Here is a 12,751-nt window from a genome sequence, read left to right as displayed (position 1 = left end):
CTATTCTATCAGCATGAATACTATGATAAATAGTGCTGCCTGACATTCCAATCTTGAAAACAGACTAGGCTTGTCATTTTATTCAACTAAAGATATTTTTCTTCCTTTTTGGGTGTATTATTAAAAAAGAAAAGTTAAGAGCAAAATATAGTAAAGTAAAGGTTAAATGATTAAGCTGAGACGATGAAAATTAAAAGCCACAGCATTCAGGATAATTTCCCCTGTACCTTTGGCTCTGTCATGTGGACGCCCACAAGAAAGAGGAGCTCTCCAATGAAGAGGTTGAGACAGAGGTTTTTGTGGATGGTGTTGCGGTCGCTCTGCAGCCCTCTGAAGAAGCAGAACGTAAAGAGGCTGATGGCCAGGCAGACTAGAGACACGGCGATGCCCATTCTTGTGATGACAGTGAGGAGGACATCATGCATCCCCCTCTCTCTCTGCACAAACAACAAAATCAGAAAGCATACATCCAGTTTCAGTCATACGTGACTTACAACAGCTGGCATTTAGGGGAGAATAAACTCATGTTTGGTAGAAACATTTACCCATATAAAGAAATGGAAAATCAGATTAGTTTCATAGAAGTCACATGTATCCAACAGTCTGCACATTTAAAATAAAAATAAACTTTCATTGTAGAAACTTGTTATCACACAGCACAACAAGCTGTCATCTATATCACTACCAAAAAATATATCAAGTTGATCCAAGAGTCTTTGCATCCTTTAATAGTAATTGCTAGCTACATATTCCTCTGGTATGTATATATATAACATGATCACTTTTCAAAATGGGAAAGACAAGACTTGACATGCTTTTTAGATAAGGAAAGTGTATTGATATTGAAGTTATCTTTAGAACAAAACTAGCAACTTGTGTATATTATTTTGCCCAGATTTCCTTAAAAACCGTAGGGGCCTCTTTGGTAAAGACATCTTTTCAGGGACACACAAAAATATGACTGTCCAGTTTTAAAATCCTTCCAATAGTGCTAGTATAGTACAAGGGATTTGTAGTCTCATCAAAACTAAATAATGCTTCAGTGGTCAAAATCCTAAGTCCTCGAGGGCCAGTATCCTGCAACTTCTAGATGCATATGCTTCAACACACCTGACTCAAATATTAGCTCATTAGCAGTGCTCTGTAGGGGTTGACTGCATGCTAGGGGCAGTTTAGTTGATTGATTCAGGTGTGTAAGGCAAAAGGCACAACCAAAAGTTGCAGGAAACTGGCCCTTGAGGATTTAAGTATAAAACCACAGATTTAGTTCCTCAGCAGTAAAAATGGGACACGAAACAAATGAAAGATAGAAAGCTGATTCTTAAATAAAAACTGGAAGATGCAATGAATGTACATGGACCAAAGTCAAAGAAAATAGCTGTAAAATAATCTTGAAACTTAATAATTAAACAATCACATGGACTCTATAAGAATATCACTTCGAATATGATTTTGAATATATTTTGTACAATGGGATATCGTCTCATTACACAAACACGTTCAAATTTAAGATTAGGTATTTATAAATATTCCTTGCCTGAGTTCATGCTGCTGTAGGGAAAATTTGTACAACTCTTATAGCTTTTGACACATCTTAACAAAGTGTTTTGAAAAGGTTATGAGGGGATGATACGTCTCTTCTCTTCTTTTTATATGAGGTTGATTTTAAGTGCTTTCTTTTCCCTTTCATACAAAAAGGAACCGCGCGTTACAGAAATAGGAATTTTCAGTGCTATAATTTCGACTTGATATCAGAGCCAGGCGTGTTTCAGCACTCATTTAGGCATTTGACTGATCAACGGGAGACATTCTTGACAAACTGAGAAGCCCTCATTCAACTCAATTGGACCTGACGTCATTTGGCAAGCAAAGTGAATGCGATCTGTCATCTTTTTTATGCCGTGCATGTTGAAGAAAGGGACATCAGAAGTTGGGGGGGCTGGGTGGGGGTGAACTGCCTCACAGTGCACTGGCTCTGTGCGGCTCAATCGTGCAGCATTTTATAGGATCTTAAACCATATGGGCATAGGGCCAAGCTGGGAATTAAAAAACAGGAAAGCAGCCCTGACCATAAGAAATATCACTCAAACTCACGGTGGCCTAAAAATGAGGCAATTCCTTCTGTGATATTTGCAATTACGTTGAGGTCAGGAGTTACTATTGAGGTGATATGTAAGGGGGCTGGTGTGAGGCTGAACTCAGCTTCTTGGCTCTGGTTTCAAGATGTGGTTAAGGTTGAGGTTAAGACAGATGAGAGGCACCAAGTTCAGAAGTTGGAACGTACTATTAAACAAACCACATACTTATCCTGTACATTTATTACTGGCTAGGTCTCTGCTACACATGTTATTTATCATGTAATTGGATTGTAATTGCTTTTTGTAACTGAATGGATTCTGGACCACTTCAAGAAGGGTGGCAAATGTAAGTTAAATCCAAGGAAGGTTCTGCTGTTTCCCATGATACTCAGGAATGCAGGCATGGAGAATACATATTAGACACGGACCACAGGTGAAACATAATTACTTCTGATAACTCCAGGCCACTTCCTGTACTGATCCACAGAGTTGCTCTTTCAAAATGACAGCACCCTCTGCCACCCCCCACCCCCTTTACTGTCTATACACTCACCTTTTCCTCCTGCTCCAATCTAATTATCACCACTGAGATGCTACTCTTGCACTTGCCAGGTATGCACAAATCATTCAGCAGGACAGGAGACAGGAGGACTAATTGAGAAAGAAAAACTGCATGTGTGAACAGTAAGGTTGGGGGCCACTTACCACGTTTCCCCGATGAGCCATGAGAATAGCAAAGTTGGTCAAGTGACTGCAGGAGCAAGTGGTGTGGCTCTTATTGGTTTCCAGCAGCTTGCAGCCCTGAGTGGACCAGTATCCCATCATGCTTCGCTCCGAGTAATTCCAGAAGGAGCAGTTAGGGTTGTAATAATGCTCCTTCTGCAAACCAAGAAACAATAGAAGAGCCTAAATTAGAAAACAACCGAATAACACTGTAAGTGTAGAGAGGTGCAATGCTTTTTAATGGTATTTGTCAGTATCGCCACGTATTCTCAATTAGATTTAGGCCCATTCTCACACATGATTATGTTTTGATCTAAACCAATGGATTGTAGCACTGGTTATAAGGTTTGAGTTGTTATCTTACTGGATGGTGAACCTCCACCCAGCATCTATATTTATTTTTGTTTTTATTTTTTTTCCCCCAGACAAACATCCCTTACAGTATTATATTTTCCATGATACCATATTCCTCTTCTCTGCTTTCTATACAAAATATTTAAAACTTGGGATATCACAATATAACCTAATATAGCTTTAAGCTACAATGTAATCCCTGACCTGTCAGGGGGCTGGTCCTTGGTCTTTATATGCTGTTTGTTTGTCACTTTGTTCTTTAAAAAAATCTCTTAAAAAACACTGATGTTTGTAGCTAGAGATTAAATCACTAGCAGATAGAGTCTATTTAAAAATTAGAGGATTTCTAAAGACAGCAAATGATTTAATTTATGGGTATCAGGGTAAAGTGAGAATAACACACTTTTCAGATTTTTGAATTTGTAATGACATTGTAAAATCTTTGTATTGGTGTCTCTCGCTATTTCACGACTATTAGCTCTTATATTCGAGTATATAACATAAAATCCCCAAAAGAGACATTGGGGTTTGCGAAAGTGTAAAACATTTAACAGAAAATCTGAGGACAAGCTACCACCTGCTAGTTATTAAATAAATCTGTTAATTTTTTTCATACAATACAGCAATACGTGAGGCAATTTGTCAGCAATCTATTTTACCGTACCCTGCGCAGCAATTTTTTGGAAATTAAACACATTTCACAGATTTGCGCAGATTTATAATAAAAATAGATAATACAGGATGTCACAGTGATTATATCATTCAGAGTGAAGGCAGTAACCACCATTCTCTCCTTTTCATAGATTAAAATTAAGGATAACCTGATATACAGTCTTTTTATTTTCAAAGTGTTTTCTAAACTTAGACATGGAATTTAACAATTTCATACATAGAGGAACAGTTATTTGATTACTGTTGTGTCAATAAATGTTCTCCCTTAGTGCTATGTGCTAAAATAAAATAAAAAGGGAGAAGTAGTTTGTACACTTTAAAATAAAACCAGTAACAGTGGCTTGTTACATTTTTAGCTAGATACCTTTAACATTTAAAAAGATTACGCTGTTTCACTGTTATGCCATTACTGGTTGGTTGAAACTTTACCAAGTTAAGGTTTTCTTACTGACATTTAACAAAAATAGAAAAATGCCAATCCCATCCATGATCTATTCAAAACTGGCAACAATATCCCCCCCAAATGTCCATTCCTATAAAAGACAGTGGCATAACTTTAGTATCTGTCACAGTTAAGCTCTAATAGGTGGTCCGGTCAAATCACAGGAGGAAGCTTACATCCAGGTGCTCCAGAGTGAAGACCACCGGGTCGGCCACAAACACACGGCTGGACTCCTTTGTGATGGAGGCTGACAGGATGTGGGAGTTAACAGTGAGGGAAAGGTTGTGTTTGTTCAGATCCCCCATTCCCCTCAACGTGGCGTTCTCTGTGCTGAGGAATTGACCCAGGTGCTTATAGAGCACAAAAACCAGCTTGGCCACACCTGCAACAAGACAAATAAAAAAATATAGTAAGCAGAAATTTCTTAGTATGCCTTCAGTTGAGTGAAAATGCATAATTTAAGAAACATTTTATATTAAAGGTACTGTTATAATTGTTTAGGCTGGCAGGATCCTGCAAAACATGATTAAGAAATATTTCTATTATTAATCTTTTAATTCCAGTAGCATAATTCCACATTCAACGTAAATATATTTAACTAGGGTATTTTAATAATGACATACACAAATCTTGTATTTTTTTTATAATGGAAACTTCACGGCATATTTCAATCAACTTTCAGAAACCAATGATGCTCTGCTTCCTGAGGTTTAAATACGCCATGATGGACAGCCCTTTTCTTATAGTCACCTCTCAATATGTGACTACAAAAAGAAACTAGAAACACAGCTGTCCAATGACATTTCTTAGTTAAAAATGGCTACAAGAAAAAAAAGACAGCCTCCTTAATCAATCCATATCTACACTTAGAGAAATTAGTTTTGACAGTCTTGGCTAGACAGGGTCCAATGTCACTAAAAGCTCCATTGACAGTAGAATATATAACATTTCTCATTGTTTTCACATTAAAATAAAAGGGATTTATTATTTAATCTGTCTGTCTGTCTGTCTGTCTGTCCACAATCTATTCCAGGAAGGCTTGTATGGATGGGTAACTCTTTGCAAAGAACTAAAAAGCATAGATATGTAGATCTGTAACACTGAAAACTCTGTTCTGGTCCGTTTATGAATACAATTTGTTTTTTTTATCTTAAGTTTTTAAAAAAAAAAGATCTGATGTTGCTTGGATGAAACATTGTTATCGTACCACTGGGGCAGCTGTTTCATATCACACATGACTGCAGCTCATGCCTTAATCAAATTATTCTTCAGGATTTTAGCGATAAGAAAAACCCCTCAGAGTTTTGAGCCAAAGACACCAAAGTAACTCAGCAATCTGGAGATCCAAAAGACAAAGCTGCAAGAAAACTTGACAGACAGATGCTTATTACAACCAGATATTTTAAATTTAAAGTTTTATAGTGTTTTGCAACTGCTGTGATGTTATGCGGAATGATTAACTAATGAAAACAATTCCCTTTCACTGACCTGATAAGTAATGTGTTCCTTTCCACTTCCAAGAATTAGGATTTTGACCTGAATTTCTCTGTTCTTATTTAAATTGTTTCTAACTTTTGCATGTTCATGGTTGGTTTTTGAGATGACTGTAGTGAAAAAGTAAAACTGGGTAGGATATAAACTTTTAGAAAACATCTTTCTATTGTAAGTAAGGAGGTCAATGCTTTGTCTACTACTTCTTTATAGTAACAATGTTTTTTTAAACAGTTGTAGATCCTGTTTAGTTCCCTTAAATTGGTGATGCTGTTGTAAAGAAAATGCATCCGTTGATGGAAGAATACAGTGAAGACTTGAACTGCAAAACAGATTTTCAGCCATTCCCCTCATTTTGGGAGTTAATTGAATTAGATGATTGAATTTTAAAGTTGTTATTTAGTTTGAAAGCAGCTGTCTAAGAGGTGCCCAACAACAACAGTCTGGCCTATCCTTCTTGAGTCAGTCACCAATGGTCACACTATGCTGTGGGATGGCATCCCATTCCACCAGCATTGGTTTCCTGTCCATTGTTGTAGTAGTTTTGGACTCTCTGGTACATGCACCACTTCCAAGATTACACCATAAGTGTAAAATGGGGTTGAAAACTGTGACCAGCCACAGTGAATAAAGGAAAACTAAATATTTTCCCCTAAACAGGAACACATTTTTTCAGATTTATTGGTAATTTTCTTACCATTTTTGCTGTTGACTTTCACCGTGTTGGAGGAAAGCTGAAGAGTAGCTCCTCCTTTACTGGTCTGTGGAAACCTGAAGTCTTGCACATGGCCATCGGTGCTTATAACATATACGTCCAACACTAAAACAAGGAAAATAATGAAAAAGAGGAAATTAAGAAGAAAAAAAAGACACAGGGAGATGCATAACTCATATGTGACATTTTAAAAGCTTTGCTGTGTTCAATAAAGTTCCACCATCAAGGCCCAGCGGTGCATCTGAAAAAGACTCAGCGTTCATTGTAACAGTAACAGAATCGAGCCTTTTTGGGAAAATCCCGTAGGGTGTCATTGACTCAAAAAAAACCATGTCACAGAGCTGTTTCCTGGCATTGTGAAAACCTCAGAGGCAAGAGCAAAAAGGGGGGGGAAAAATAACGACAAGGGCTGCGGTGGAAGATGAGTAAACGCCAGCGCACAGCCTGCTGCAGCATGAATGTCAAATATTCATAGGATCAAACATATCATTGTGCTTTTACTTTTACTTTTTCTTTCCCCTGTGGGCTCAGATAACTCGGGGCTGGATGAGCAAATCTTTGAAAATCCTCCAAATTCCTGCATGCCCCCCTACTCTCTCTCTCTGTCTGGCATGCCAGCTGCAGGGTGGTGCTCCCTTTGATGTGTGAAATTACTAAAGGGTCAGGAAGATACACTTATCTGTCCCCCTTCCATCAGAAACAGCCACACTTCAGCTGATAGGCTGCTTCTGATGGAGAAAGCTGAGGATGGTTTGGGTCAACCTTTTCCTCTTTTCATCATGTGCTTGGTTTTCACCTGTAAAACAAATTTGGCCTTCAAAAACAGCTTATACTGAAAATAGTTTGTTTGCTGCTTCTTTACCTTTCCAGAGAGGTCTGGTAACTGTTTTCTCTACTCCTCATGGGTGCATCTCTCCTTTCCTACTGAAATTCTATCTTCAATGCTGCAGATAAACAACAGCTGAACAGGCTCATGAGCAGCCCCAAATGCTGTGATTAAATAGTCAATATATAGCATGCTACACAAACGTATTAATCAGCGCTTTTGGTAAAGACAGAACTCGTCGTTATCAGCGGAGCTAACTACCCCTTAATGGGAATGTCTCAGAGAAAGCCGATAGAGGACTGACTGAATAGAGTAGTGCCATTCAATTGGTTTCTTTTGTTTCTCGCCCCCAAGAGGTCTGGACAGTTCATCTCACAGTTGGCGTTCGAATGAGGTGACTTCACAAAGAAAGAGTAAGTATTATTGAGAAATAAGACAAAAAAAAAAAAAAAGATGAGCTTGAGTGAGCCACCATAACCATAGCAACAAAAAGCCACGAGCAGAAACATGACAGTTCACACCAGAAAATTGAGTAATATGATTGAGACGGCATCACTAATTAACCCCCTTTTTGCCTCTCTTACATCAAATCTGATAAGGTGAATCTCCCTAGATCTGATGGGACTATAAATATAATGGTTTCTTGATGGGAAAAGGTGACTATTAGGAAAAAAGCAAAAAACAACACATAAAAAATAAAATACTGACTTTCATCTATTGATTAAAAAAATGCACCAGCAGCACAAACTCCTAACCTGGGAGCTTTTTCACATTTTCATCCTATACAGTAACAAAACTTGTAGGTCTTTTCTTAGGATTTTCATTGATAGATCAATATGACTACACACGCTTTATAAAATATTTCTCTGCTATGTGTGACAGAAACAACACAATCCATATAATTTGAAAAAAACAAACAAACAAACAAACAAAAAATATATATACCGGTATATATATATATGATACTTAGAGGTTGAAAACTATTGAGCCAAAGGTGGATCTTTACCTTGCAGTCATGCAATACTAAGCACAAGGTGAGCGTTACATTTAAATATTTAAAAATTATCCAGTCAGTATAGATGTGAATCAAAATGTGTATCTGTGCTGACATTAATAAACTGGTGATTATATACATTCTCTATGCAATCTGAGCTTGAACTAAGTTGCAAAGAACAATGTGCTTACATTTCTTAATACAAAAAATGGTAAAGTCCGGCTTTAAAAGTGAAGGAATTGATTATGCAGGTCAATGACTTTGCAATGGCACTGTAACCAATCTGTTTTAATTGACATAGTTAATACTGTAAAGTGTTTTGAAACATGATTTAGACTCTAAGGTGTTTATTTCTTTTCTATGACAGATTTCAAATTTTAGTTGATAAAGATTTTCTTCCTCTTTGTGATTATGTTACTGTATTGGTCTATCAGATATAATCCAAACAAATTACTTGAAGCTTGTTTGACCATCATACGATGCTAAAGGGCTATGAATACTGTTTTAAGACACAGTATCTCTGTTTACAATGGACTCACCAATATTTTCTGCAGGCACTTTCACGATCGCCGGCTCGATCAGGTTCTCTGCCAGCACAAACGCCCCTTCCTCAAGGGTATCCAGGAGCATGGTGGCGGCGTGCGTCTGTTCCGTTGAATTCATGTCCTTCCAGGATTTCAGAGCTTCTGGCCTCAGGAGGTTGTCAACAGTGTCCACAATCGCCTGAATCCATGGAGACGAGAAAAAAATGTCAGTTTTACGTCTCTCGATTTCCTGTCACAACTCTAGTTTAACAGCAAAGCACCGAGGGACAAGGAAGCGAATGCTGCAAGCGAACACGGATGAGCTACAGTCACAGTGATAAAACTGGAAAAGAAATATCAAGATCGTTTTGACAAAAGACACAGGGGTTCTCAAGGACAACTGAAATAATAATGATAATAAAAAACTTAGTAGGTATTATTAAAAATTCTGTTTGTGAAAAAGCCTTTAGCATTCAAAAAGCCTTAAATTATTAAAGTTGCCTCTGATGTTGCATTTTAGAATTTTTAACACTTTTTTTATTCCTACAGAATAATATTCTTGTTTCTAAATTAATGAATCTGCTGATGCTGCTTTCCTGTAGGAAAGAGGGGCATTATGACAAAATCCTCATCCAAAGTAGTAGTCAAAACGGGGGCAGAGCCTTTCAGGGTTTGGTTGTTTTCAATCTCAATCCTTTAATTTCCTGCTTTCTGATAAGCCCTAAGTAAGCAAAACATTCCAGCAAACCCTACACAAGTATCATATGTTGATAAAACAAGAGTTTCCTTTGACCCAGGATGACTGAGTTCATGACTCAGGATGGGTGAAATTAAGAAACAACACAACCAACCTTGTGAAATACAGCAAAAAAAAAGAAGAAAAAAAGCTGCAGAGAGATTCAGAGGTACTTTTTTAAGTGTGATAATTTAGAGTGACAATTTAACCATAGGTGGTGTTATCCACAGCAAGAGAAACAACAATAATGGTAATTAACCGCAACAGGACCCTGTTTCTGGCCAATTGGTCATGGCTGTGATTCTCCAAAATACTAATTGACCAATGACAGGGTCTTCTATATGCCTGGACAAAAAAAAAAAAGTCAACTTTGCTGAAATTTGATCAACCACAAAGAGCTCCTGGTAACCCCAACAATGATGACTGTTTCCAGACCCCAATCTGTTAGTGCTTCTTTATATCTGTGAGTTGGGGCAAGAAAATCAATCTCCACAGCTGACCTAGCTGGCAGTGGGGAAGATTGTGATGCATGGATGAAAGCAATACAGACGCTAAATGGTCTTCTTCCACTCCGAGGTAAGCCAAAATAAAAATCGCTGAAAAGTAAAAAAAAAAAAAAGAAGAAGAAAAAAAAACCTTTCCGTCTATAATTTATGTTTAAACAGGGAGAACCTGTCTTCTGACTGAAGCCTCTTTAAATCTCACATGGGTTGGAGGTCAGTTTACAAATCACAGGGGTTCAGCCAGGGGAGCCTTTAGGGAGACATATGGTGAGAGCTTATTGAACAGGACAGTCAGCATTCAAGCTGTCTTAAAAACCTTTCACTGAGTGAGAAATTTAAGTCTTTAAGTGATATATCTGTCTGGATGTAATATATTTGTAGATGCGCTGTGACTGAATAAAAAACATTTGTACATTTCAAAAGCGGTATGGTAATACATGTTTGCACCACAAAGAGAAAATCCTCATGTTAACCATTAACTTAGTTTTCATTTAAGAAGGAGGTGTGGGATACAAACAGGAGCTGTATCAGTCACACAGCTCAGTTTTGTCTTACAAAAGCTTGAGTGACAAGAGTTATTCACCTTTAGAATAATTACACAAAAAATGCAGCGCTTTAAAGAAGTATTTGTACCCATTGAACTTTTTCAGTACTTCTCCTGTTACAACCAGAAGTTCCACTGAATATCTTTGGGATTTAGATGTGACAGAATAAAAAGTAGCTCATACCTGGGAAATGGAAGGAAATGGTTTTTAAGAGTTTGACAAATAAAAAACTGAAAAGGATACGTGTCCCGAGATACTCTGTAGAAATATATTTTGTTGAAACTACATCTAAAATTCTCTCCTCAAGTCTTTAGCATCTTAGCAAAACTAGAGACTGAAACCTTATACTCGCATGCAGCATAACTCAAGCTTAGCCAGGCTGGTTGGATTATGTATTTCAAGTCTTGCCTGTTTATTAAAGTAAAATTTATGGTGGAGGATGTTCTTTTTCCAGGAGGAGTATCAAAATAAGTTGTCCCTTTCTGATTGTCAATCATTCTGCTGATATATATAAGTAAGGCCGTCCTATGTGCTCGTCCCCATTTTAATTTACCAGTGGAGAGTCTGACAAAGTGGAAAAATTGCAAATCTTCTTTTGGAAAGTAAGCTCTATGAGCGATGCAAACAGCAACTTTTAAACAGAGCGTGCACAAGGAGAAATGGGCTTGTGCATGCTCCTGCATGTGTATTTTTTTTTAAAGTGGACAGGGAGAGTCTTGTCAAAAATTCACGAAAAAATTCTCCGCTATACCTTTAAATCAGGACTTTGAGTCGGCAAGTTAAGCTTATAAAGATTCTTTGATCCAAACATCTGTTAAATTAATGACTGCTTGTTAAGAGTCTCTGAAAGTGAAATTAATCCAGAATTTTGCTCCATCTATCTCAATGTCCCACAGTATGGTGCTTCCACTACTATGTCTCAAAGTGGAGATATTGTTTTTACATGATATGCATATTATTTTTTCTACCATATGCAGCTTCTTTACCTGTAGGTCTGACTGGACTTAAGCACATTGTTCAAGAGTTTGCTGTGACCCCTAGATGGTTTGTTATAACCAACAAATGAGATCTGTCATTGCAAACTCTCAACACTTCTTCTCACTCTCCTATAAAGGTCAGAGCTGTTCTGCCAACAGATTCTTCCAGTTTACCATAGGATCCCTGTAGTTACCAGGGACTCCATGGCTGTTTCTCTGATTAATGCTCTCCTCTTCTGCTTTCTGAGTTAAGGTGGTTGGTTGTGTGTTTATCTGTCTACAGTTGTGCCATGCTCATTCCTGAAAATGATTTAAACCTAACAATGCTTTAACAGCTCATCAACTTCATTCCTGACCCATCTTCAATGTCTCATCATTTTTATAATGCTGTTTGCTTACCATGCTCTCAAACAAACTTTTGAAGCTTTTACAGAACAGAACTACTGTATATTTACACATACCGCAGATTTTCTTACCAAACCACCAGTCTCCTTTCAATAAAAATATTTATCACTGCGTGTTAAATACATTCAGTGGGATGTGAATACTTTAGCAAAGCATTGTAGTTGCGCTACTGGTCTCTTTACAAGAATAAATTGTCAGATGTGCAAACTGCTAATGAGAACAATGGATATATCCAGCTGGGAGATGAGCAAATAAATGTTTTTCAAGATGAAAAGCAAGCACCGGCAGCATTTGCTATCCCAAACACTCTCCAGTTATGCTGCAATTGATGCTACTAGCTCCAAAGCTTACATCGTTGTCACTTTTAAACCTCCCTCGCCACTGCCTGTGCATGAACGCCGTCTGGCTGAACCCTCTGTGCTTTGGCAACTAAAGCACAATTTAAAGCCTGCAAGGATGGATTCTCTCATTACTGTGATGTTGCAAAAATAACCTTTTTAGTTCAAGCCTTATAAGGTTGTACCTTAAAAAGTATAGGTTATAAGAAATGACAAACACAGAAGCAAAAACACAAATGCCATTATGGTGCAGCCTGCAGGTATCATGAATATGTCTGCTCTGCATTCTGTGTCGATTTTTTTAGGTGATGTGAGAATGGAACAGCTGAATGACCAGAGGACTGACGCCACCTTTAGTTGAGCTGCAAATCTGACTGAGACAAGATTTTCAAATGAGTACAAGGAAATGCATCACATTTTTCTTTACA

At 37.7% G+C, this 12,751-nt stretch overlaps 1 protein-coding gene across 6 annotated transcripts in view; it reads right to left on the bottom strand.

The window, feature by feature from the left end:
- The window catches only part of LOC107090026 (adhesion G protein-coupled receptor L2-like), a 133,870-nt gene that overhangs the window by 26,038 nt on the left and 95,081 nt on the right, over positions 1 to 12,751 (bottom strand). For all 6 annotated transcript variants that reach the window (XM_015383159.1, XM_015383162.1, XM_015383161.1 and 3 more), the window contains 5 exons: positions 8,835 to 9,018; positions 6,458 to 6,580; positions 4,446 to 4,651; positions 2,784 to 2,957; positions 228 to 437 (listed from right to left, as the gene is read on the bottom strand). In XM_015383159.1, the coding sequence (XP_015238645.1) occupies positions 228 to 437; positions 2,784 to 2,957; positions 4,446 to 4,651; positions 6,458 to 6,580; positions 8,835 to 9,018 (897 nt within the window). The remainder of the gene's footprint in view (positions 1 to 227; positions 438 to 2,783; positions 2,958 to 4,445; positions 4,652 to 6,457; positions 6,581 to 8,834; positions 9,019 to 12,751) is intronic.

The sequence above is a fragment of the Cyprinodon variegatus genome, unplaced genomic scaffold (genome assembly GCF_000732505.1).
Source record: "Cyprinodon variegatus isolate N-32 unplaced genomic scaffold, C_variegatus-1.0 Scaffold277, whole genome shotgun sequence".
Taxonomy (NCBI): Eukaryota; Metazoa; Chordata; class Actinopteri; order Cyprinodontiformes; family Cyprinodontidae; genus Cyprinodon; species Cyprinodon variegatus.
Note: the sequence above shows the minus strand (reverse complement) of the source record. Positions and strands in the feature narration are given on the sequence as shown.